This window comes from Canis lupus, chromosome 7 (assembly GCF_011100685.1).
Source record: "Canis lupus familiaris isolate Mischka breed German Shepherd chromosome 7, alternate assembly UU_Cfam_GSD_1.0, whole genome shotgun sequence".
In the NCBI taxonomy this organism is placed as follows: domain Eukaryota; kingdom Metazoa; phylum Chordata; class Mammalia; order Carnivora; family Canidae; genus Canis; species Canis lupus.
Window position 1 is genome coordinate 1,882,660 of NC_049228.1, and position 25,796 is coordinate 1,908,455.

The 25,796-nt window shown below is 58.3% G+C and overlaps 1 protein-coding gene across 2 annotated transcripts in view; it reads left to right on the forward strand.

Moving 5' to 3' along the window:
* Positions 1 to 25,796, forward strand: part of CACNA1S (calcium voltage-gated channel subunit alpha1 S) — a 63,450-nt gene that overhangs the window by 11,411 nt on the left and 26,243 nt on the right. For both annotated transcript variants that reach the window (XM_038541920.1, XM_038541921.1), the window contains exons 3-18: positions 3,939 to 4,078; positions 5,974 to 6,116; positions 6,295 to 6,447; positions 8,599 to 8,804; positions 10,175 to 10,278; positions 12,277 to 12,422; positions 12,841 to 12,922; positions 14,796 to 14,956; positions 17,975 to 18,200; positions 19,357 to 19,564; positions 20,239 to 20,359; positions 21,044 to 21,158; positions 21,543 to 21,636; positions 22,299 to 22,368; positions 24,742 to 24,874; positions 25,291 to 25,420. In XM_038541920.1, the coding sequence (XP_038397848.1) occupies positions 3,939 to 4,078; positions 5,974 to 6,116; positions 6,295 to 6,447; positions 8,599 to 8,804; positions 10,175 to 10,278; positions 12,277 to 12,422; positions 12,841 to 12,922; positions 14,796 to 14,956; positions 17,975 to 18,200; positions 19,357 to 19,564; positions 20,239 to 20,359; positions 21,044 to 21,158; positions 21,543 to 21,636; positions 22,299 to 22,368; positions 24,742 to 24,874; positions 25,291 to 25,420 (2,232 nt within the window). The remainder of the gene's footprint in view (positions 1 to 3,938; positions 4,079 to 5,973; positions 6,117 to 6,294; positions 6,448 to 8,598; positions 8,805 to 10,174; positions 10,279 to 12,276; positions 12,423 to 12,840; positions 12,923 to 14,795; positions 14,957 to 17,974; positions 18,201 to 19,356; positions 19,565 to 20,238; positions 20,360 to 21,043; positions 21,159 to 21,542; positions 21,637 to 22,298; positions 22,369 to 24,741; positions 24,875 to 25,290; positions 25,421 to 25,796) is intronic.

Sequence of the window (25,796 nt, forward strand, 5' to 3'; positions counted from 1 at the left end):
AGGCTTTATCACGCAGGCACCATCGATCAGATCATTGGCCATTGGTGACTAAGTCAGCCTTTAGCCCCTCGCCCCTCCCTGGAGGTTAAGGGGAGGGACCCAAAACCCCCAACCTTTTTTTTTTTTTTTTTTTTTTTAGGATCTTTATCCATTTGAGAGGGAGAGAGATGGAGATAGTGAGAGAGAGCACGAGCAGGGAGGGGAGGGAGAAGCAGCGTCCTCGTCCCCGCTGAGCAGGGAGCCCGCCACCTGGGGCTCCAGCCCGGGATCCCTGGGATCATGACCCGAGCCCAAGGCAGATGCTCAACCGATGGAGCCACCCCGGCGCCCCAAGTTTCAACCTTCTAACTACATGGGTGGCTCCTCCGGTGACTAGTCCCCAGTTTCAGGAGAGTTCCACAAGTCACGGCCACATTCACAGAACAAAAGACGCCAAGTGCTTTAGGAGCTCTGTGCCATTAGCAGGGGTCAGCACCAGATACGCATTTCACTGTATTTCACATTATAAATGTAGTATCATCACCTCCCTTTAAATTATGCTGCACGAGGGATGCCTGGGAGGCTCAGGGGTTGAGCATCTGCCTTGGGCTCAGGGCGTGAACTCAGGGTCCCAGGATCGAGTCCCGCATCAGGATCCCCGCAGGGAAGCTGCTTCTCCCTCTGCCTGTGTCTCTGCCTCCCTTTCTGGGTCTCTTACGAATAAATAAATAAAATCTTTTTTAAATAATAATATAAATAAAATAAATAAGTAAATAAATAACGCCACACAAGAGACAATGATGATTTTTGACTGTTTTTTTTTTTATTCATTCACTCAACAAACATCTCCCGAACGCTCGCTGTGTACCAGGCCGCATGATATGCCGTAGAGCAGGGATTCTTGGATGACATGTGGGCAAAGATTTGTGTGTTGCTTTCAGTTTGCGACCCACTGCGGACGGGCAGGGGGTCCGACGTGGTGAGGCCACGTCCCAGCTTGGGGGCCTGTGAGACTCGCCACGTGCAAACTGAGCCTGTTGTCCACCCTGAGCCTGTCGTCCACCCACACGCTTGGAAGCTGAGGCGAATGGCTGTAGCAGTTTCCAGAGGCTTCCCCTCCAGGCCCGGCCTTGTCTCAGAGCGATCACAGCAGATATCCGGGCAGACCCTCGAGAAGCAGCGCGCTGAGGACATGGGTTCATTCACCTGCTCACCACGGCCTGCGGCAGGCCCCGCTCCGGGTGTAGGTGACACAGCGGTGACCCCGCCAAGGCCCCGCTCTCCTGGGCCTGATATTCAGGGCAAGGGAAAGGGTTCAGAGAAAGGAAGAATCAAAAGGGGCAGCAGGCGGTGATCAGTGCTGCAGGGGAAAGCAAAGCAGGGCAAGGAGACAGACAGGGGCAAGGGGCCAGGGGCGTCAGGGGGGCCCCGCGATAAGGAGGCATTCGAATTGAGATCCTCAAGAAGGAAGACGGTGAGCCAAGAGGTCACCTGGGAAGAACATTCCAGGCGCACACGGCAGTGCCTGGCGCTCCCTCCGGGTCTGGCGGCCGGACGGGCAGGGGCAGGTGCATGCAGCCCTCCCGGGGCGAGGCCGGCCGCCCGGCCTCTGAGCACGGCGACTATTTTCGGCCCTGGTTTCCCCTCCCTCAACCGCACTCCAACTGTCTGGCCCCTGGGGTGCAGCCACGTAAAGATGTGACTTCCCCCACCCTCCCCCGACACCTTTCCCTCACTGGGCACCGGAGGCCTGAGAAGCCGCCCGCCCAGGACGGGAGGGGCCCAGCCCACTCCCAGGACAGCCTCCCCCTGTGCTGACGGGACGTGCCCACACTGGCCCTCGCAGCTCCCCGGGGCCCAGGGCCCCACGATTCCCGCCTCACGTTCGTTAAGCAAAAGTCCCATCAGCAGGCCCGTCAGGGGCCCCTGGGTGGCTCCGTCGTCCAAGCATCTGATTCTCGGTTTCAGCTCAGGTTGTGGCGTCGGGCTCCTCGCCCAACGGGAGTGGGCTCGGGGATGCTCTCCCTCTCCCTCTGCCCTCCCCCTGCTCGTGCGCTCTCCGTCTCTCCCTCTCTCCCTAATAAATACATAAATCTTAAAACAACCAAACCAAAACAGGTCCCTTAGTAGAGCGCTGTGGTTGGCATTGTGACCACACATTCTCTGAAGGAAGAGGAGGCTTCGGGATTGCAAACTGGCGGGAGGGGTCAGGATTGAGGCTGAGAGTGGCCTCAGGGGCAATGACAAGCTTAGAGGTTTCTAGGGCCATATCCTCTCCAACGGGCCACTTGGCCACCTCTTCCCTTGCTTCCCACACTTACCATTTGGAAGTAAAAGTAGATTGTCTTCCCCATCACCAGTAGGGTGGCCCGTTTCCTGATCTGGGTCCATCCACGACGTAGGAACTATGAGGGCCTAGCACGAGTTATGCCTCCACGGGTGCTGGTGGCGAGGCCCTGGCGGGGGCGCGGGTTCTCCTGGGGGTGGGTGGCGGTGACTGATGGTGATGGCGGCTTGGGGTGGGCAGGGGGCCCGGGTTGTGGCTGCAGGGGGCCAGCCGACGGCTCTCTGTGCCTCCCCGGGTCGTGCAGGGCTGCAGCCCCGTGCGGCCAGCCAGCTGGCCAGACACCTGCCCCCCGGGAAACTTGGCTTGTTTAGGAAGTGGGGGGACGGGGTGCAGGGCTCTCGGAAGCCACCAGGCCGGGGTTCAGGTGGCTGCAAGGAGAGCTCTTCAGCCTGGAGAGTCCTGGCAGAGGGGACTCAGCCTTCAGGCTGGAAATGCTCTCCTGCCCCAGGAGGGGGTAGGGCGGCGCAGGGGACCAGGGCACCGGGCGACCCCCGAGGGGCCTGCGACGCCTTCTGCAGGCCGGGCTGCGCCGACCCCCCCAGCCCTTAGCCGCGGGCCTCTTCCGCCCCTGGGGGCCCAGGCCCTCCCTGTGTGATGACCTCGCTGCCCTTCCAGTGGCTGCGCAGGCAGCAGGTGTGGGGCAGCGGGGACCTCAGGGGAGCTGACGGGAAGACCCTGGTGACATCCGCCGGCGGGTCGCCTGGGGTCTGGGCAGCACTCCCCTCTCCGCCGCGCCCCCCAGCGGCCCTCGGGGTGGTGCGGGGTGAAAGGAGCCCAAACCAGAGGCCGCCTGGGGGCCTTCGCTTGAGGGCCGCCCAGGCCATTCATGTAGTCACCCCGTCCTAGGCCCTGGAGGGACGGTAACTCAGGGAATGGACAGGGCGCCTGGGGCGCTCAGGTCCTGATCTCAGAGTCCTGGGTTCGAGACCCGCATCCAGCTCTCCGCTCAGTGGGCGAGTCTGCTCCTCCCTCTCCCTCTGTGGGCTCTCTTGCTTTTGCTCTCCTTCAAATAAATAACATATTAAAAAATTTTTTTAAAGATCTTATTAATTTATTCGTAAGAGACCCAGAGAGAGGCAGAGACAGGGAGAGGGAGAGGCAGGGGGAGCCCGATGCGGGACTCGATCCCAGGGCCCCGAGGTCACACCCTGAGCCGAAGGCAGACGCTCAACTGCTGAGCCGCCCAGGTGTCCCTAAAAAAAAAATTAAAAACGAAAGAAATGACAAGAATCCACACACTTTATGGAGTTTGTATTCAAGTGGGTGAGATAGAAAGGGAACAAGAGGAAAACATCTAGGGTGTTTTCAGCTGGAATAAGCGCTGAGATGACCAGCGGAAACACAAGAGGATCAGAAAGTGTCAGCGGTCACTCCAGTTGTACCTGTGGGGCCAGGGAAGGCCTGGGTGGGGGGCGACTGCTGAGTGAAGCCCCGGGGGAGGGCGGGAGCTGGCAGGGCGGGGCGCGTGGGGCGCGTGGGTGACGGGAGCAGAGGAATTCCAGGCAGAGCCGGTGCCAATGTCCTGAGGCAGGCGCCCTGAGGAGCAGTGTGCCCCCGAGGAAGGCGAGGGGCTCTAGGCGCCCGAGCACAGGTGCGACTGTTTGTTCCGCAGGAGAAGCTGGAGTATTTCTTCCTCATTGTTTTCTCCATCGAAGCGGCCATGAAGATCATCGCCTACGGCTTCCTCTTCCACCAGGACGCCTACCTGCGCAGCGGCTGGAACGTGCTGGACTTCATCATTGTCTTCCTGGGGTGAGGCCGGGGGGCGGGGGGTGAGGTCGGGGGCGCCCCGGAGCCGCTGGCCGGGGCTGCACAGAGGTGGCCGAGCGGGTGCGCTTCCCGTCACCCACGGGTGGGAGCCGCACCATCGCGCCTTTCTCAGCCTTTACCCGCGGCTCGTCTATTCCGCCGCCCGTGCTGAGGCCCTACTATTGGGGTTCACAAAGACCGGTATTTGGAAACCCCGATCTGCCCGCGGGGAGGCGGCCCCAGCAGGGTCCCGAGCCGGCGGCCGGACAACAGTGCCGTGCCCCCTCCCAGTGGCGGGGCTGCAGGCCCCAGATCCATGTTCCCAGGCGTGGTTCCTCCCGAGGCCTGGGACGGTGGGGGCCTGCCCCCCGCGACCACGTGGCCTCACACCCCGGGGGCCTCTTGGCGCAAATTTCCACTTCTTCCAATGACACCAGTGGGACTGGATTGGGGTCGACCCTCACAGCCTCCTTTTAACTTAAATCTTTGGAAAGACCCCGTGACACCCACATTGTGAGGTTCTGAGCTCAGTGAGGACTCCAGCATATGAATTTGAGGGGCACACAGTTCAGGCCATAACACAGCAACCCCCACCTGATTATAACAGGAGCATTTATTAGTATTTTTTTAAAGATTGTATTTATTTATTCACGGGAGACCCAGAGAGAGGCAGGGACACAGGCAGAGGGAGAAGCAGGCTCCCTGTGGGGAGCCCGATGTGGGACTGGATCCCAGGACCCCGAAGGCAGACGCTCAGCCACCGAGCCCCCCAGGCACCCCTCACAGGAGCATTTATCAAGCACTTACTATGTTTTACACGTAACATCTCATTTAGTTAGTTTTTTCAATAATCTCAATTTTCCCACTTAAGGAGGCTAAGGCGCAGAGAGGTCAAGCACGGGGCCCAAGGTCACGGAGTGAGCCGACGGCAGTGCCAGGGACGCCGGCTCCAGCGGCTGCCACTTACCCACTACGCCCCTTTGATTCAGTAAACACGATGCTGATTATTTGCTAATTAGGCGGCGCTGGCTCAGCGCCGGGGAGAGCAGTTCTGTGAATCAGCCTCACTCTTAATGAACTGCCCTGGTGGGAGGCCAACACTAGTGGACACGGAACAACGGAGTGCGGGGACACGCCACCACACAGTGCACCATTGTTGGGCATGCAGAGCGTCCCCGGGGCTGAGCTGTCAAAGGAAGGATTCATAAAGGAGGGTTGGAGGATCCCTGGGTGGCGCAGCGGTTTAGCGCCTGCCTTTGGCCCAGGGCGCGATCCTGGAGACCCGGGATCGAATCCCACATCAGGCTCCTGGTGCATGGAGCCTGCTTCTCCCTCTGCCTGTGTCTCTGCCTCTCTCTCTCTCTCTCTCTGTGACTATCATAAATAAATAAAAATTTAAAAAAAAAAAAAAAAGGAGGGTTGGAGATGGACTTCAAAGGACAGCGGGGCTTTGGGTAAACTGAGAGGCAGAGCAGAGGGGCAGGAGAGACCACAGAAGGGCCTTGTCGGAAAGTACTGCGCGAGGAAAGCTGCAGGGAGCCGGCTCCGGGCTTCCTGCTCTGGGTCCCCACTGGGTGCAAGTGCCCCTGTGGGGCACACTCAGCCCCCAGGCCAGGCGTGCCTGTGGCACGTGGGCCTCACCCCCCTTGGGCACCCAGGAGATGTCTCAGATGGATCCACTCTTCACTGAGTCCGAGGTTGGCCTCAGAATCTTTTCTAATAAAATCTTCCTGACAGGCGTCACCAAATCCAAGTTAGTGGTTGATGAGAGTTGTCACCTCTCCCCTTGGCCTTCCCGCAAGTCCCCTGAGCACAGATGGGACACGGGGTCCCAGACCCCATGGAACAGTGGCTTATCTGACCACTGGGCCCTCTTCTCTCCCTCTTCTCCACTCTAGGGTTTTCACCGTGATTCTGGAACAGGTTAACGTCATCCAAAGCAACACAGCCCCGATGAGCAGCAAAGGGGCCGGCCTGGATGTCAAGGCCCTGAGAGCCTTCCGTGTGCTCAGACCCCTCCGGCTGGTGTCAGGGGTGCCGAGTGGGTGCCAGTGTCCCTGCAGACGCCCCTCCTCCTCTCGCAACCTGTTCCCTTGCCCAATTCTGGGTCCTCCCCCCTCCAACCTCGGTGTTCTGGAGGCTTCCCAGGATATAGAGAGCGGGAGGGCCAGGAGACCAAGAGGGGAGATGACTCCTCTTTTCTCCTCCCTGCTCTGCAGGCCTGCAGGTGGTCCTCAACTCCATCTTCAAGGCCATGCTGCCCCTGTTCCACATCGCCCTGCTCGTCCTCTTTATGGTCATCATCTACGCCATCATCGGGCTGGAGCTCTTCAAGGGCAAGATGCACAAGACCTGCTACTTCATTGGGACAGGTGAGCTCCCAGGGGACTGGGGAGGGGGGCGTGGCCCTAGGACAACTCAGAAGGGACAGCCACCGCAGCCCTGAGGAAGGCCCAGGGAGGGGTTGCCGCTTCCCACACCTGTTAACCTGGGGAATGGGTCTCTCTTAGACAAGGAAACGGGTCTGCCAGGGTCGGTGATCAGAGGACAAGGGCAGAAGCCTGGGCCCTAGCTTGCTCTGAGCACTCCCACCCCAGATAAACGGGGTATCCTTGGGCTTTTGGGGCCAGCTGTGCATGGAGATGCGGGCTCATGACAAGCCTGGATTTCTATTTGTCCTTTTCTCGGCAGCCATCGTTATGGCCTTGGTCTGAGCAGGGGCCCACAGAGCAGTGTTTAAAGGGGATCTCAAGAAAGCACCCAAGAGCCCCAGGGTCTAGGGTTATCAGAGATAACAACATATATTGAAGCTGGAATGAACTTGAGCCAAGCCTTCCAAAACGACAGTTCTCAAACTATTTGCCTCAGGACTCTTTAAACTCTTAAAATTATTAAGGACCCCAAAGAGCTTGTGTTGCTATGGGTTTTATACACTGATATTTATGGTATTAGATATGACAACTGAGGAAAATGTCATAATACTCATTTTTAAGAACAGCGATAAGCCCATTGCTTATGAACATGAATAATGTATCTTGCGAAAAATAACTATATTTTCCCAAACCAAGGCCATTTTGTGAGAAGCATGGCACTGCCTTGCATTTTATCTAAATCTCTTACTGCCTTGGCCTACTAGAATCTGCTGTGTTCTCAGAGCTACTCCTGTGTTCAGTCTATCTTGAAATCACATGTCACGTAGGCTCTAGCAAACTCCACTCTGCATTCGTGGAAAGATGGGGAGATGAAATAATGTCTTGGCATTCTTATTAAAAATAATTCTGACCAGGTGGGTGCCCTGCCCACACTCCAAGACTCACTGCTGCAAGCTGGCCGTTTCAGTCTGTCTCGGGTAGAGCGTAACACCTACGGGGCCTACAGGAATTGGACTTGGCACAAGAAAGAGGTGGGACTTCTACCAAAAGCCCAGAATCTGACTCACCAGAATAACCCGGGATGGACAAAACCACTGATATCTGTAGTGTCTCAGGAGACTCCTCACCGCCCCAGGCCCCCTGACAAGGGGACAGGCAACAACACAAGGCTCAAGACAGTGCACTCTGATAGAGCTTTTGGTGGTTCCATTCCTAGTCCCTCTCCCAGCTCAGCCTCCTCCTGTTTCTATAACAATCTGGGTCCTATAATGAGCGTTATGGACCCAGAGAGGAGGAGGCTTCCCATCACAACCTTCAAACCAAATTTGGAGGTCTCATCTGGTGTTCTCAGGCATTCTTGACCAGTGCCAGCCAGTGGTGCTCAAAAACCTTTCTGGGATGGGAGGACCTGACTTGATGGGTCAGGGACCCACTCAGGGCTCAGAACCGTCGATGTTTTCCTGTCCCGTCTCCAGACGACCGAGTCAACACGGTACATCTGGGTAAGGTGGGGCGTTCCAGCTCGGATGAGCTGATCTAGTCTGTGAATACTGTAGGAGACGAAAACATCCTAAGATAAAGGGGGATCCAAGATGTCATCCAAACTGGAGGGTTTTAGAGACAATGAGAGCACCGTCGGGGACACAGAGGGGACTGTGGCCTGCTGGAACGCCTGCTAAGAGCAGACCCTGCCCCCAAAGCTTCGTGTCTTGTGCAGCTCGTCTCAAGAGTGCTGGGGCTCGCCCATGTCAGCTCCCAGAAAGAGCGCAAGTCCGAGCACACGGGGCCCGCCCCACGCCTCCGCCCTGGCCAGACGGCTGCCTCTTTTTTTCAAAGCTCCGTGGGGAGACATGACATTCACGTTGCACCTGCTACATAGGTGGCACTTCATAGGCCAGGGATCCCTGAAGCCAGCCCTCCCATGAGGCCCGGGGGCCTGAGACATGATCACGGCTGCCTGCGGATGTCCACTGCCAGGCCCGTGGGCCCAAGAGGGCCCCTTCTAGCACGAGATGCTCTGGGGCGAGCACCCCTTCACCTTTCTAGCTGCGCAGGCTCTAGACCTGTTACTCAGCGGTTGCAGACCACTCTTGTCCCCCTACTGTCCACCTACTCCTCTCACCTGACTCTCCCATGGCCTTCTGCCTCCAGATATCGTGGCCACGGTGGAGAACGAGAAGCCCTCACCCTGTGCCAGGACGGGCTCGGGGCGCCCATGCACCATCAATGGCAGCGAGTGTCGGGGCGGCTGGCCGGGGCCCAACCACGGCATCACCCACTTCGACAACTTTGGCTTCTCCATGCTCACCGTGTACCAGTGCATCACCATGGAGGGGTGGACCGATGTCCTCTACTGGGTGGGTCTGGCCCCGTGGCTGCAAAGCCACCTCCCTCCATCCACAGGTTCACCAGGGGCGGAGGTGGGGTCTGACAGTCGCTGCCTCTAGTAGCCGCTGCTCCTTCTCACCCTTCCCCGGGGAAACCGACACAGGGGGCATGGCCCCCTTCTGGTCCCCAGGAGTGTGTCCAAGCATCCTTTGGGCAGCCCCCAAGGTGTAAATTGTCTGTGCAGAGCCTACTAGGTGGGTGAGGAATGGAAACCATGGGTTCTGGTCTTAATTTCTAGTTTTTCCCTAAGCCTGCCCTTGAGTGACTCACTCCCGATGACCTAGAATCTCAGATTTCCTGAGGGACGAAGGGCCCTTTGAGTCTCTTTTTGTCCCTGGGCAAGACTGCCTTCCCATATAAATATTCTTAGATATCAGTTTTCTCATCTATAAAATAAAAATACTACCCCCGTCATAGGGTAGTTATGATGGTTACTAGGCAGGTTAACTAAAGTGTGGCGGTGCCCGCAGCACGGGCAATGCTATATCCGTTTTCTTGTTGGAGTATATTGTGTATTCGGTGCTATCTGGAGCTAGGCTGCATGTCTTATTTAATCCTCCAACCGTGGTAGGCATCGTTCCCACTTTACAGATGAGTAAACTGAGGCTCAGAGAGGTTCAGGGACTTGCCTACAGTTACGGAGCTAGGGAGCAATTCAAGAGTTCAACCCAAGAATTGAACCCTTAATCCATCTGGCTCTGATCCCAGAACCCGTAACCACAACGTGACACCGCCTGTTGAGGGAAAGGTTGTCGTCAAACTGTCAGATGCTTAGCAAACATAAAGGATTAGTATGAATAGTTCTTGTAAGCTCATATTATGGGAGCAAATTATCAAACATTTCAAAGGCCTGTCACATGTGTCGTTTCACCGCTACTACAAGCCTACGAGGGGCAAGTGCGTATCATTATCCCCACAGACAGATGAGATAATGCTCAGAGATGTTAGGTGGCTTGTCTAGGATCACAGAGCTTGTTCACGAAGTTGCTGGCCAAGCTCAGGCCAAGACTTTTAAGTGTTTCTTCTACTTGGAAAAATCTTAGCTGTAAAGAAACCAACTGGAGAGAGAGTGTGAGAGAGACTCCAGCCAGGGAGGCGATGACTGGAGGGCGAAACAGGTCGGTCTTGTCTGGGCCAAGTGGACGGTTAGCAAGGCTCGTTTTGAGAGTCCTTCCAACTCCAGGTCCTACATCTTCGGGGGTAGGAAGGTCCCCTCACTGGGCCCAGGTGGCCTCTCTCCTCGTCCCCCAGGGCCAGGTGGAGCATGAGTGCACGGAGTCCACAGGGGGACCCGCACCCTCGGCCCCGTGGCTGGGACTCACACCTCTGTCTGGCCCAGGTCAACGATGCCATCGGGAACGAGTGGCCCTGGATCTATTTTGTCACCCTCATTCTGCTGGGATCCTTCTTCATTCTCAACCTGGTGCTGGGTGTCCTGAGCGGGTAAGAAAGTTCACAAGCAGCTGGGAGGAGAGGGACGAACGGGAGAGGAGGAGAGGGCTGCAGGGTGGGAGGGAGAAGGGGCAGCGAGGGGGTGGGTGGGGGGTGCCCGGGGGAGAGAAGAAGGAAGAGAGAAAGAGGGAGAGCGAGAAGAGTAGGACGGAGAGAAGGAAGAGGAGCGAGAGGGGGAGGACGAGCGGGGGGGTTAGAGCGTCCGCGTGTGCCCTTTGCCAAGAGCAGCTCCCGGGTTCGCAAGGCAGAGCTAGGAGCGGGTAGGAGTCCCTCTGTTTTTAACCTTTTCTCCCTTGTCCTCAAGCATCCTCCCATCATTCCCCCTCTGTCCCTCTGCATTCACACCCTCTCTGAGTGAAGCCCCTGAGATCCCAGCCGCCCCCTCCCCAAGCTGCATGAGCTGAGGCTTGGCATTAGGAGCCAGGGTAGCCTTCAGGTGAGGCTCTCGGACTCGGGAGCTCACTTGGGAGCTTAAATCCTTGCACTGCCTGACCTGCGCCCGATTACCTAACGTCTCCGCGCCTCAGGGTCCACGTCTATAAAATGGGAATAATCTCATAGGTTGTTGGGAGGACTCCCCGGGCTAAGGCGTAGAAAGCACGCAGAACGGAGTCCAGCAGGCCACGAGCGCCGCGTACGACTGGGCACCGTGGGCGACAGCTGGTCTCTCCGGGACGGCTCCCCCAGCTGCCGTGGGCAGTCTAGAGGTGCCCTCCGCCCCCTCCCCGGTGCCATCACCCCGTCACCCCAGCCCAGACACATCCCTCCAGGCAGCACGTGGACAGAACTCAGGGGGCCCGTGAACTTGAAGAAGAAACACTCGTCTTTCTTTTTCTTATTAACTCTGAAATTTAGTGTTTGCTTTCACGCCACAGTGGTGCTGTTAGTGCCGCCTGTGACTTGTCCCAGTAGAAACCACACGAAACACTATGATTAAGGCAGGTCTAGCTCATAGTCATCGCGACTTTGCAGCTGTTCGGTCTGCGTCGGGACCCGGCTAGTTACGGAGTTAATAGGAAGCACGCAGGCGACTTTATCCCAGTTTCTTTATATTTCAGTAACTGTATTCTAATATGATTGATTCCTTTGTTTAGTTCTGTGTATTTTTCTTTTTTTTTAAGATTTTATTTATTTATTCATTCATGAGAGAGAGAGAGAGAGAGAGAGAGAGAGAGAGAGAGAGAGAGAGGCAGAGACCCAGGCAGAGGGAGAAGCAGGCTCCATGCAGGGAGCCCGGTGCAGGGCTCCACCCCGGGTCTCCCGGATCACACCCTGGGCTGAAGGCGGCACTAAACTGCTGAGCCACCAGGCTGCCCAGTTCTGTGTATTTTCAACACTATTTTGCAGAGGTGCCCATAGGTTCCGTGGGACTCCCAAGGATCCACGGCGCACAGAGGCAGAGGGGCCCTGGCGCCCGAGCCCAGAGCTGAGGCCGAGGCTCCTGTGGCACAGCCAGTAACTATGCGAGAGTCTCGCTCTCTCTCCACTTGCTCAGTGGCCGAGGGCAGCCCAGCTTGTCCCCGAAGACCCCCCGCCGGCCCTCAGGTCCCTTCCTTCTGGTCCTGCCACCGGTTTCTTCTAAGACTCCGGAGAATGTCCCCCGGGCCTTAGGTCCGTGAGCACAGCTACATTCCTAGGGCAGCCTCACGGGCCAGGGCAGCACGAGAGATGCGAGGCTCCGAGGCTGACGTGAGGGCAGCGGACTGCCGAGCCGGGACAGGGAGGCGAGGTATCAGAGGGAGGGCAGAGAGCAGTGGGAAAGGCAGGCCGTGTGCTCCAAGCTGCTCCTGAAGGTGGACGTGGCGAGGGGGTGTGAGAGGAGCTGCCCCTGTCACCCAAAAGGCCACCTGGACCCCAGGCGACCCCTCCCCGGAAGGCAGGAGCACCCCCAGCCCCAGAATGTGCTCCCCCTGCCCTTGGGCAGCCCAGTCCTCCTCCACCTCCTTCCCTTTTTCTCCTCCCTCCCCCGTCTCTCCTGTTGCCTGTCAGGGAATTCACTAAGGAGCGGGAGAAGGCCAAGTCCAGGGGAACCTTCCAGAAGCTCCGGGAGAAGCAGCAGCTGGAGGAGGACCTCCGCGGCTACATGAGCTGGATCACACAGGGCGAGGTCATGGACGTCGAGGACTTGAGAGAAGGTTTGGGGCCCAAAGGCATGGTCCGCATACCCTCCCAGCCCCTGAGCTGCACCCCCCCCAGGGGAGGGCTCCAGGAGGGGGCATCAGGTAACCTCCCGAGGGCCTGGGAGGCCCATGGAGCAGGGCTAAGGTTGCCATCTACAGGTGAGAAAACTCAGGCCCTTAGAGGGTCGGTGACTTGCCTAGAGCCTTCCGCCTGGAAATGATGGCATCCAGGGGGCCGAAGTACAAGGTACCATGCTGCCTGCCCCTAACCGCCCGCAGGTGTGGGCTCTTTCTTGGGCGTCTCGGGAAAGTGCACGGGGTCCAGGCCCGCCCGGGGGCCACCGTCACAGGTGTCTGCAGTCAGCGGCCCGTCTCCCTTGTGTGCCCAGCGCAGGACCCGGAAGGCCGGTCCATCCTTCTCTCTTGTTCCCAGGGAAGCTGTCTTTGGATGAAGGAGGCTCCGACACAGAGAGCCTGTACGAGATCGAGGGCCTGAACAAAATCATCCAGTTCGTGTGAGTATCTGCTCTTCTCCCCAGAGTCTTCCCGGCCTCAGAACTCCCCGAGATCTGGAGTTGGAACCTGTTTGCTGTTGCCCATGCACCGTTAGAACCCATTTGCTGGCTTTAAGTCACGTTCTGCATCCCTCCGTGCAATCGGAGGGCACTCAGCCGATGACCCAGTTACACGGTGGCACCTGCCCGGGGGCAAGGAGAGAACCGGGCTGCCACCCTGTGATCGGAGTGGAGTGCGTGAGGCTAATTAGTTCTGGAAACCTCTGCTTGGGAAGCGGGAAGGCGTGTGCTACAAGGAGGTAGCGCGGAGAGGTCTGCAGGAAGGAGGCTGGCTGCCCCCGGAATTTGGAGACAAGGGGATGCTCCAGGCTCAAGAGGAAGATGTGTTTGTTTGGTTGGCTGCCTCCTTTAACAAATTCATACATAATTGTGATTTTTGAAAGATCAAACAATAGAGAACTACATCAAAGAGAAGATGAAGGTCCCCATTGCCCTCCAAAGAGGTAACCATGGTAACAGATGTGTGTTCCTCCAAGACCCTTGCACTGGGTTTATCTCACATGCACACACCCACCCACCAGGTTTTTTGTTTGCTCGGCTTTCTACATGATAGGGTTCTTTATGTCAACTACTGTCCCTACAGAACCCAGAGCGTGCCCAGCATATGGGACGTGCTGCCAGATATTTGATGAACCCTTGAATAGGATATACATAGCATCTAGTAACTTGTGTTTTTTTAATCTAAAATTATCTGTTGAGGACGACTCTGTACCTACACACACGTCCTTCCTTTAAGACTTCGATTTTTTTAGAGCAGTTTTTGGTTCATGGCAGGATTGAACAGAAGGCACAGAGATTTCTCGTATCCCCCAGCCACCTCACGGGCACAGGCTGTTAATCAACTGCCGCCAGAGAGCCTCGGTTTACCTCGGGGCTCACTCTTGGTGCTACACACTCCACAGGCTTGGACAAATGTGTGGTGACACGGATTCGTCATTAGAACATCCTACAGAGTGTTTTCACTGTCCTAGAAATCCTTTCTTCTGTGCCTACTCATCCCTCCCCACATCCCCTAGCAACGAACAACCGATCTTTTTACCGTCTCCATAGTTTTGCCTTTTCCGGAATGTCATCTACTTGGAATCATACACCATGTAGCCTTTTCAGACTTGTTTCTTCCACGTGGCGACAGACATTTAAGTTTCCTCCGTGCCTTTTCACGGCTGGACGGCTCTCACACCTTCGTGTGGTGTCGCCTTTGGGTGTAAAGTATTCCGCAGTATGAATATAGCATAAAATATTAATCTTTGCAGTTTTCGGCAACACAAAAGGCGCCACAGGAACAGGTGCACATAAGGATGAACATTTCCACCAGGCAGAGTCCTAGGAATGGAATTGCTGGGTCAAAGTGTGTATAATTTTAAACCTTGGTCCGTGCTGCCAAAGTGTTCACCAAGCAGGTCGCGATGACGGTAGCAGTGCCCTCTCCAAGCACCCTCACCAGCGCCAGATACGATTAATCCAGTGCAGAATTGCTTTTCTAATGAGCCACACGGAGCCCCCTCCCCACCTGTGGGCTGTAAATCAAGATTAAAGTGCATGACGCGCCTGCAGTAGGCCGGCCCAGCGCCGAGCATCGTGCTGCAGTGGCTCTAACTCCCTCTGAGGGGCGTCATCATCACTCTCCTCTGCAAGAGGAGGACCCTTGCTAGTAAGAGGCAAGGTCGTAGAGCAGTGGCCTGCAGCTCCCACCCTCAGTGTCGCCGGGCGCGCAGACTGGGTAGCTGCGGTCCCTCGGAAAGCAGCCCCAGAAAGGCGGGGGCTCAGGGTAAAGCAGCTCTTTGCCTCCATCCTCCCGTGTCTCGTCTCCCAGCCGCCACTGGAGGCAGTGGAACCGGATCTTTCGCTGGAAGTGCCATGACGTGATCAAGTCCAGGGTCTTCTACTGGCTGGTGATCCTGGTCGTCGCCCTCAACACCCTGTCTATCGCCTCAGAGCACCACAACCAGCCCCTGTGGCTGACCCACTTGCAAGGTGAGACAGAGCAGGGGGAAGCCAGATGTGGCCAGTGGCCAAAGCCAGCAGGAGCCCCTCAGGTTTCACAGAGGACGTCCAGTAGCTAATCACATTGTTTTCTAGAAATCATAGGCTGGTCGTGCTTTGGTCCTCATGGCATTATCAAGGGGCAATAACATCAATTCGTCGGGAAGCTCGGGTGTCTGGGGAGTGATTGCCATTTCGGGTCCTGAGCACAGGGTTGACCTGTGACCTAGAACTCCAAGCATTTGAGTTCAAATTCGACTCAATTGAACAGCAATCTTTCACTGACTATTTATTGCATGCATGCCATATGTAGGGCATAGAGAAAGGACTCAGGATGCAGAGAGAATGAATATACTGCCCTGGCCTTCCAGGAGCAAACTTAGCCAGAGGAGAAGACAGATGCTAACGAATGATGTCAAGTCCATAGAGGGAGGGTGACAATAGAGGCACATATGAGGGAGCAAGAGAAGGATTCCAGGGGAGGAGCTGTTGGAGCTCCGTGGATCCTAAGGAATACGTAGACATGCCCCCAAGCAGTGAAAGGGAGGGGAGGACTCCCGCAGAAAGAACAGTGTGGGCAACAATGCAAAGCTACAGAACAGTATGGTGAATTCGGGGATCTATAAGGACTTCCTATGTGACTAAGAGTCGCAAGAGGGGCATTTGCACAGAGAGGCCGTGAGATACTTGGGTAAAGTGTTGGGACTTTAAACTTTAGGCGACGAGGAGCTAATGAAAAGTTGTCAGCATAAATATAACACGACCAGACCTGAGTTTCTGGAAGATCAGTTTTGGTGGAAGGCAAGTCAGCCTCATCCCCAGGGTAGATGTTCCTCTGCATGTGGAGCTCTGGACTGTAAAAAGGCAGAGACTAAGAGAACAGGGAGACGAGTGGACCAAAGTAAGTGGCCTCCCCACCATAGACCCGTAGCAATGCTACCCCAGCCATAATGACAGTATTTCAAAAAGAGCCAAGGAAGTCCCTGGGTGGCAGAGATGAAGAAGCCACTGAAAGCAGGAGCACTGGGCTCATGAGCTGACTTCCAGGAACATTCTAGACCTAGAGCTAGACCCTAAAGGGTGTTGGTTGGGTTCTTAATGCCAATGCAGGGAGAGGACACAGGGCCCACAGCCTGGGTGAGGTGAGGAACTGACCACCGGCCTAGATCCAGAGCCTCGGGCTACTCCTATGTAAGGGAAGCAAGAGTCTCCTCACACTGGGCCACAGGGAAGGAATGTGGAAGTTCATCCCCACCAGAGGCTCTGGGAATAAGGAAAAACTCTGGTGAAAAATCGAAATCCAATCTCTACCCTCTATAAGTATGAGGTCCAGCTGGCACTGTCCACATGGTGTAGGGATCCTAAGCGAAGACAGTAACACAAAAAAACAGTCACAGGCAAGTGAAACCCCTGCAGTAGGAGGCTCAGCAGAAGCAAACAAAAGCCAATCTTTAGGGATGCTTCACAACCCGGGGCCTACAGAATTCCTGCAGGGAAAAGTGTTTCCCAAAGATGAGCTCACAATACAACAATCACAAACCAAACAAGGAAGAGGCCACCCTGAGAAAGAATTATCAGGCACAACCGATGGCAGTTAGCAACCCCAGGAGCCTGAGGTGCTAAAACAGTATAATAGATACTATGTTTAAAATGATGAAAAAGACAAAAAAAGGAATATAACTAGGAAAGAAGATTGTCCTTTTCTATGAGAAGGGGATAGGAAAAAATGCAATCGACCAGATGCATGCGTGCACTCATTGCCACCCATCTTCTTGAGGGCCCCTTGGATGCATCGTCAGTGACCAAATGTGGATAAGGTGTGAACACAGCCCACAAAAAGGAGTCAGAGATTTGAGGTTCCTGCAGATAAGTGGGTGGGTCATGCCACTTATGGGGGGAAGACAGGCAGCAGCTGGGTATATTTGGGGGTAGAGGAGGATGGGCAGTACTCACCAACTTAATCTTGGGCATGTTGAGTTTGAGGGACCTTTGAGATATCCCAGTGGGAATGTCCAGGAGGCAGATGGAAAAATAGGTCTGGAACTCAGTGGAGAGGTCTGAGCTGAAGAATTAAAATCTGGGAGTCATTGGCGGAGATGGCCATTGAAGCTACGGTCTTGGAAGACATCACCAGACCACCATCACCAGACCACCAGACCAGGGGATAGTATGTACTAAGTATACAGCTCAAGGTCAGCATCCAGTGATTAGGTAAAGAACTGCACCTGCAGAGGAAGCTTGGGAGAAGCACCAGAAGGATGTGGTGTCACAGAAGCTAAGGGAAGAGAGTATTTGAGAAAGCGAGGCTGGTCAACAGTGCCCAGTGCTCCTGGGAGGTCAGGAGAAGTGAGGGCTGAAATGCTCATTGGGTTCAGTGACCTGAAGTCATTGATGACCTGAGGGAGCTTGTTGGTGGAGTGATCAGGTGGATCCGGTTAGGTATGAACTGAAGGGCCAATGGGGCAGGGCAGCGTGGGAGGGGGTCAGGTAGGTAAGTCTCTGGGAAGTTTGGTTGTGATGGGGAGGAGAGCTAGGGCAGGGGCTATGGGGAAATGGGATTGAAAAGTGGTGATGGGTGAATCCAGTTGGCAGGAGCAGTCAAACACACAGGAAGGAGAAGGGATCCCTGACCGTGGATTTCACGCAGTGGGGAGGGGTGGGCTGGGTGGGCAGAGCGTGGGTGGGCAGGCGGGCTTTAGGTAGATGGAGGGCGCCCCTCCCGGGGAGACGGACTCGGGCGGTCGTGAGAGCGGCAGAGCTGAATTCAGTGAAACCAAAAGCAGTAAAACACACTTTTGCTGCATATGGCCTGGTCGAGCTGTCGAGAAGTCTGCGTCAGCGCTCCCGCCACGGGCAGAAACGCGCCGGGTTCGCGGACATTGAGAGGGGAAAGGGGCGATGTTTTGGAAACGGGGCGAGGGAGTCGTGGGCGGAGGGCCTGGCCGAGGCAGGGGCCGGAGGTGGGGGAGAGGGGGCTGAGGCTGGGCCACCCACCCGCCCGCCCTGCAGACGTGGCCAACCGGGTGCTGCTGGCGCTCTTCACCGTTGAGATGCTGATGAAGATGTACGGGCTGGGCCTGCGCCAGTACTTCATGTCCATCTTCAACCGCTTCGACTGCTTCGTGGTGTGCAGCGGCCTCCTGGAGATCCTGCTGGTGGAATCGGGCGCCATGAGCCCCCTGGGCATCTCCGTGCTGCGCTGCATCCGCCTCCTGAGGATCTTCAAGATCACCAAGTGAGCGCGGGCGGGGTGGGGGGCCTGGGGCTCCAGGCGGGACAGGGGGCAGGGGGCCGGGGATAGGGGCCTGGGGGACAGAAGGCAGAGGGGCGGGGGCAGGGGGATAGCATGCAGGGGGCAGGAGGACAGGGGGCCGGGGGCCAGGGGGCAGGGAACAGGGGCAGAGGGGGCTGGGGATAGGGGCCTGGGGGACAGGGGGCAGGGAACAAGGGCAGAGAGACGGGGGACAGGGGGCCAGGGGACCAAGGGACAGGGGCAGGGGGCAAGGGCCCAGGGGGCCGGGGACAGGGGCCTGGGGGACAGGAGGCAGGGGGCAGGGGGATAGCGTGCAGGGAGCAGGGAGATGGGGGCCAGGGGGACAGGAGGCAGGGGGGGCAGGGAGCAGGGACAGGGGAATAGAGGACAGGGGGTCAGGGGGCAGGGAGTGGGGGCAGGGTGCAGGGAGATAGCATGCAGGGGGACAGGGGACAGCGTGCGGGGCACCTGCCCCGGGGTCGGGGTCAGGCTCAGCGGCTGGGCAAGCTCAGGGAGGCCTCTGGCCCAGGACTTCCATCCTCAAGGGAAATGACCTTCCCCTTTGCCCTCACTCCTTTATTTTTTCTCCCTTACATCTCACCATCCTGTGGCAGGGCAGGGATGCAGGGGGGCGTGGAGAGGGGCCGAGCTTGGGAGGGGAAGGAGAGGGAGCAGGGGGAGGAGGGGGAGCAGGGGGAGGAGGATGAGAGGGAAGGAGAAGTCGCACCAACTGGGGATGGAAGTGAGGACTGGGACGAAGAATAAGGAGGGAGGCGCCGCTGAGGGAGCAGAGGCGGGCTCCCTGGTGCCCGGGTTTATGGGGCACCCGCCGCGCCAGGGCTGTGCTAGGTGCAGGGGTGCGGGGGGCGCAGGAGAGAAGTGGCCCTTACTCTCGTGGGGCCTGCAGCCCGGTGGCGGGACTGGCCGTGGTTCTAAGGAACACGAAATGTCAAAGCACGAGAAGTGCTGGAGGGACGGGAGAGCGGGGGTGTGGCACGAACCTGGGCCCCCGAGGTCCCCCACCCCAGGCCCCCCAGGCCCCCCAGTCCCCCCTGCTCTCTCTGCGCCCGCGGGCTGGAGCATTGCCCCAGGTGGCCGGAGCTCGGAGGCTCCTCTGCACCTCGGCCTCCGCCCTCAGGTACTGGACGTCCCTGAGCAACCTGGTGGCGTCCCTGCTCAACTCCATCCGCTCCATCGCCTCCCTGCTGCTGCTGCTCTTCCTCTTCATCATCATCTTCGCCCTGCTGGGCATGCAGCTCTTCGGGGGCAGGTATGACTTCGAGGACACCGAGGTGCGGCGCAGCAACTTTGACAACTTCCCGCAGGCCCTCATCAGCGTCTTCCAGGTAGGCCGGGCTGCGGCGGCTCCGCCCGCTTCTGCTCCTTCAGGATCGCCTCCTCCGGGAAGCCTTCTCTCACCTGCTGGCTGGAGTTCGAGGCCCCTCTCCAGGCCCCTTCCCCTGGGCTTCCCCCTCCACCCTCCTGAGGGCTGGGAGCTGTGCCCCGTGTGTCCTGTTTGTCTCTGTCCCCGGGACCCATGGGCAGCGCGCTGGCCCTGGCGGGCTGAGACTGCACGAGGGAGCCCAGGGCCCGCTCTGGCCCCATCCCTGCTCTGGTCCCTGAGCACAGGATTAGATGGCGAGCTGTCCCCCAGCAGACCCGGCTCGGCCGGCGCTCACCGGAGGCCACCCAGAGTCACGCTGTGACTTACCTGCGGCCTCAGAGCCTGGGCCTCGCGGGGCAGCCCCCCTAGCGGAGAGCAGAGAAGCGCCCCTCTGTGCAGGAGCCTGGGGCTGGGGTGCCGGGAGGCCTGGGTGGGCGCGGCCTGGTTACCCTAGAATCACGCCAAAGCCCAGGGTCGACCCCCTGTCCCTGGAGAGGCCACGGTGAGGTGCCCGAGCCTGGGGGGAGGTTCCAGGGGGAGAGCAGGGACCTCCCAGGCGGGCCGCGGGTGCAGAGAGGAGAGGCCCAAGGGCCTTGCAGGCCGGGGTCCCTCTGAGCCGCCCTGCCGTCCCCCCAGGTCCTGACGGGCGAGGACTGGAACTCCATGATGTACAGCGGGATCATGGCCTACGGCGGCCCGTCCTACCCGGGGGTGCTCGTGTGCATTTATTTCATCATTCTGTTCGTCTGTGGCAACTGTATCCCAGGGAACAGGGGGGCCTGGCGAAGAGCGGCGGGAGAGGGCCCAGGGCACCCACGCACCCGGCCAAGGCCCTCTGGCCGCAAGGGAGCCTCCAGACTCAGGGTGGAGGTGGGGGCTGGCACGTGGCGAACAGCAAGCGCCGGGAGGGTTCGAGAAGGCCAGGGAAGTTCGGGGAGCACAAGGTGACTGGTGACAGCAGGAGGGCCTCCCCCGGAGCGGGCAGGGGCAGGACGAGGCTTGGCTGTGGGGCCTACAGGTGCCGGGCAGCCTGGTCCGAAGGCCTAAGGGGGACGGGGAGGCGGACGGGGAGCAGGCAGGTGGGGTGGGAGGGCAGACGAGCCCGAAGGTTCTGAGATCTGCGCCCCGGTGCCTGGTGAGCCGGCAGCGGGGAGGAGGGAAGCAATGCACCCGCGCTCAGGGCCCTCCCTGACGGAGACCCCCGGGGAATGCGAGGTGCTGGAGGCCCCTGGGGCGCCCCGCGCGAGTGGGCCCCCCCTCAAGGTGCTGCCCACGTCCCGGGCCCGTGCCGCCCCATGGACTAACTCCAGCAAGAGGCCCACCAACAAGGCCACCGAGGCTTAAGTCCTGCCAGTGCGTGGGGGGGTGGGGGGGGGGCGGGTGCAGCCCCAGAGGCTTCCCTTCATCCACCACCCAAGACTCCTTAGCCGGACGCCCTCAGATATCCTGCTCAACGTCTTCCTGGCCATCGCTGTGGACAACCTGGCGGAGGCAGAGAGCCTGACTTCTGCCCAGAAGGCCAAGGCGGAGGAGAGAAAGCGCAGGAAGATGTCCAAGTGAGTGCTGCCCGCGGGGAGGGGCCTGCTGAGCCCAGGGTCACCCGCCCCAAAGTCCCACGAGGTGTCCCTGGGCGCGGCACTGGAGGCGGTCAGCCTCCCCACAGGCCTCAGGACTGGCCATGACGCAGAGCCGGGCACCCCGGGGCAGGGCACCCCGTGGGAGGTTGCAGGATTTCAGCCCGCCCCGCCCCACCCAGGCCCACAGCCCTTCCCTATGGGCAGCCCGCACCGTTCCATCCTCCACCGAGCCCCTGAGCCCTGGGCGTGAGACCCTCCTGAGGATGCCTGATATCAGGCTAAGCGGGTTCCTGAGAACTTTCTAGTTAGGTCGCCACTGTGGGCTCCTTGTTATTTGGTTTTTGTTTTTGTTGTTTAACTCAGGGGTCTCCCAGATAAGTCAGAGGAGGAGAAGTCCGTGATGGCCAAGAAGCTAGAGCAGAAACCCAAGGGTGAGGGCATCCCTACCACCGCCAAGGTGAGCCTACCGTGAGTGGTATCTCAGAGGCAGGCTGGGGAGGGACTCTGCGAGTCCTCTGGGTCACCCCCAAGCCTTAGGGTGCTGGTGGGTGGGTGGGGAGCGAGGTGGAGACGGGCTATCGGCCTGGTTATCGGCCAGGTGAGGGCTTCCAGCTCTACTCCACTGGGGAGAAAGCCAATGGCTACACTCCCACAAGGAATCCTTTGTGGCCCCAGTCCGGGGACCGCACTTCCTCAGAATCCCAGCTTCCCACCCCCGTCAAGGGGCCCCCGCCCCACCTGACGTCCCTTGTTCCAGCGAGAGGCCCAGGCTGGCTTCTCACCACTCCCTACTCGGCCCGCCTGGCTCCGCTCAGCCCTCCTGGAAGCTGAGGAAGCAGAGGGATGAGTCGGGGAGCGGGACCCCGGAGGACCAAGCCGGAGGTGCCAGGCTGAGGTCTTGGCAGCTCGTCTGACCTTCCTGGGCCTGGCCTCTCATCTGTAAAAAGGGGATGATCCTAAAGAAAAAAAAAAAAAAAAAGAGGGGATGATCCTGACGTTGCCTGTCCCCGAGGCTGGCGGGAGGCCTGAGCGACCGCCGACACCGACCCTCCAGTAAGCGCTCAGCAAGCGGAAACGGCAGCTTTGCCTTCATCGTCTCTGTCGCGTTCCTTCCCACAGCTGAAGATCGATGAGTTTGAATCGAATGTCAACGAAGTGAAGGATCCTTACCCCTCGGCTGACTTCCCAGGTGAGGGTCCTGGGACTGCCAGGGCGTACGCTGGGCGTGGTTTCTCTTGTCCCCGACACCTGGGCCCTGCCATGACGGGGTCACAGAGACATCCCTTGGGACCTAGTCATGCGTGTAAGCCGCCTGCCGGCCTGCCTCGCCCTACGACACACGACACATTCTACTTTCACTGAATCCAGCCAGTGTTTACTGAGGGCCAGTTAGCTACTTCGGTGCTGAGGACTCCACTTCCAGATTTTCCGTGCTGGCCACACAGAGTACACCACGGAGGGGCACGGGTCTGTCCGTGTGGCGTGCGAGATGGGCAGGTCACTCACCACCCGGCGCCCGGCAGGGCTGGGGGCTGGACTGATATGGGGATGGATACACGACTGTGACTTGCATTGCGGGTAAATCGAGACGACGAGATGAGGGGAGGGCGGGCGGGAGGGCAACACGCAGCCACAGATAAACTACAAGCGTCTCGCAAATGCAAATAACCAGTGGCTGCCGCAGAAAGCCGTCCATCGTGCCAAGGGGGGACCCTGGGAGAGCAGAACCAGGCTGCCGGATGAAGGTGTAAAAGCCACTGGGAGGGCCCTGGAGCCCAAAAGCCCTGGGGTTCTCTCTTAGCTTCCCCACTGGTCCTCGGAGCCCTGGGTCACTGGTGCAATTTCACGGCTATTTGTGGAATCAGCTGATTTGCATCTGTTCGCCCCAGTGACTCCTTTTATTTATTTTTTTTTAAGATTTTATTTTTTTATTTATGAGAGAGAGAGAGGCAGAGACACAGGCAGAGGGAGAAACAGGCTCCATGCAGGGAGCCTGACGTGGGACTCGATCCTGGGTCTCCAAGATCATGCCCTGGGCCCAAGGCAGATGCTCAACCACTGAGCACCCCGGGCGCCCCTGCCCCAGTGACTCTTACTAATCTCCTGGGGGACATTTCATGCCTCAAAGGGCACAGCATAGTCCCCATCAGTAGAATGAATGAGCACATGAAAGGATTTTACAATGTGACATGTGGGGAGAAAGGAGCAGATAGAGACAGAACTAATAATATTTCTGCAGAAGTCCACCAGAAATGAATATTTGGGTTTTACCAACACTCCTGTCAAGCTGTTCCATCTAACGACCATCACCTAGTGGATGAGCGTGGCTGACCCAGAGAACTGGCACTGTCGATGAGGAAAGGGGGAAGGGTTGGAGAGAAAGGGGGAGGGCAGAGGGTAGAGGGGCTGCGGGCAGCTGGAAGAGAGTTCTTACCAAGGAGGTTGGGTATGTTTATCCTGCTTCTTTCCAAAGATGACTGCAAATGGCTTTGGGACCGAAGATACGGACGACGGAAGTAACAAAATGGGCGTATAGACAAGGGGACAGAGAAAGCAGTTGTACTAACTCCAAGAATGAACTGCTTCTGCCATTAAGCATAAGCTGCGTTCTGGGGTCCTTGGTAGCCCGGGCCAGCTGGGAAGCGCCCATCAGGATGCTGGGTGTAAGGAGGGAGAAGGGGGGAAGCTGGGGGCTGGTGCAGACGGACCCTGTAGAGACGGCTCGGTCCGCGGGCTCTGTGTTGGCTTCCCCCAGGAGCTCCATCAAGGGGCCGGTAGGGGTAGGGGCGAGGTGGCTACGGAGTGAGGGCAGCAAGGGGCTGGGCGAGACTGGCACAGTGAGGGGCACAGTGGCCTCCTGTCTGATCACCGGACCCTGCCCCCCACCCCCAGCTGAGGACCTCAGGTCATGGGCTGTCTCGTGAGGCCCAGGGACCTAGCCGATGAACCTAGACGGTCCATCTCTTACGCTTCGACCCGTCCCACCCCGGGATCTGCCTCCCTACTGGGGACCGGCTGAAGCTCGAGGAATATTGATTTTCCGTCTTCCAGGCTGGCAGTTCCCCCCTGGAATGACTATTTTTAGAATCCTAGCCCAGGAGAGGAAGCAGGGTCTACTTATTCCAACAGCCCCCTGCCCCTAATCGATTTCACAAATTGGGGAGCGGAGGCCAGGAAGGACGGGGCTTGCCTAGCAGGCACAGCAAGCTGGGGGCAGAGCTCAGGGGTCACCCGAGGCGGGGTCCCCTCTCCCCTTCCCAGCTGCGAGCCCCCGAGATGGTATGAGTCCAGCCCTGGGACAGACGATGAAACAGCAAGGCTCCTTGACGTGGCTGCTGGCCCCACTTCTGGAGGATTCGGGGACCGACAGTTTTCCCTGACGGTTCAGACCTAAGGGGAAAGGGAGGTGCCCGGGCTGGCCTCTGCGGACGCACGTCCGGCATCGGCCTGCTCCACCTTCCCTCGCTGGCCCCGGGGTTCATGGCTGCCTTCAGAGCACAGAAGCCCAGGGGGATAAAGTCTATAAAGACACCCCCGACGTCTCTCTCTCCCATCCCCACAGGCGATGATGAGGAAGACGAGCCTGAGATCCCAGTGAGCCCCCGACCACGGCCCCTGGCTGAGCTGCAGCTGAAAGAGAAGGCAGTGCCCATTCCAGAAGCCAGCTCCTTCTTCATCTTCAGCCCCACCAACAAGTGGGTGGCCCCTTGGCTGCCGTGCAGGGTGACTGAGGGCGCTCTCAAAAAGGCCGTCCTTACTGGCTTCAGTCTTGCACCTTCAAAATATACAGACGATAGTGTTCATGGGGCCCACCTGCCCGCCTCATGGACGGGGGGCCGCCTACCGTGCTCCTCTGGCTGGAAACCACGGGGCGCAGGAGGAGGAGGCGTCCAGGAGCGGGTGGTGGGAGGGGTTTGGCGGGGGAGAGGGGCGAGGGCTGCAGGGACACACGGAGGGGTGGGCCATCAGACGCAGGCCCATCAGAGACAGGCCATCCATCCCGCTGACCCAGGAGGGGGCTCCGGTGTGTCCCTGCTGGTCAGAGGCTGAGGAGGCCTGAGTGCCCACGAGCTCACAGCCGTCCTGATCCTCCCTCTCTGTCCCCCCGCAGGATCCGTGTCCTGTGCCACCGCATTGTCAACGCTACCTGGTTCACCAACTTCATCCTGCTCTTCATCCTGCTCAGCAGCGCCGCCCTGGCCGCTGAGGACCCCATCCGGGCCGAGTCTGTGAGGAATCAGGTGAGGGCAGACCCGTGCCCCCTGCCAGCTCAGCACCCCCCAGGTCTCAGCCTCCCTCACACCTCACTCTGGTGCCCAATGTATGCTCTAAGTGGCCGTAGGCTTCAGACTCTCTTAGAGTCTAAGTCCCTGGAGGGCCAACACTGCCAAATCCACTCCTTCTCTACAGTGTTGTCATAGCGTGCAGCACAGATAGGCTCTTGCTGCCTAGTTTTAATGATGATGATGATGGTGTTGGTGGTGGTGATAGTGATGGAGGTGGTGGTGATGGTGATGATAGTGATGATGGTGGTGGTGATAGTGATGGTGGTGGTGGTGGTGGTGATAGTGATGATGGTGATGGTGGTGGTAGTGATGGTGATGACGATGGTGATGA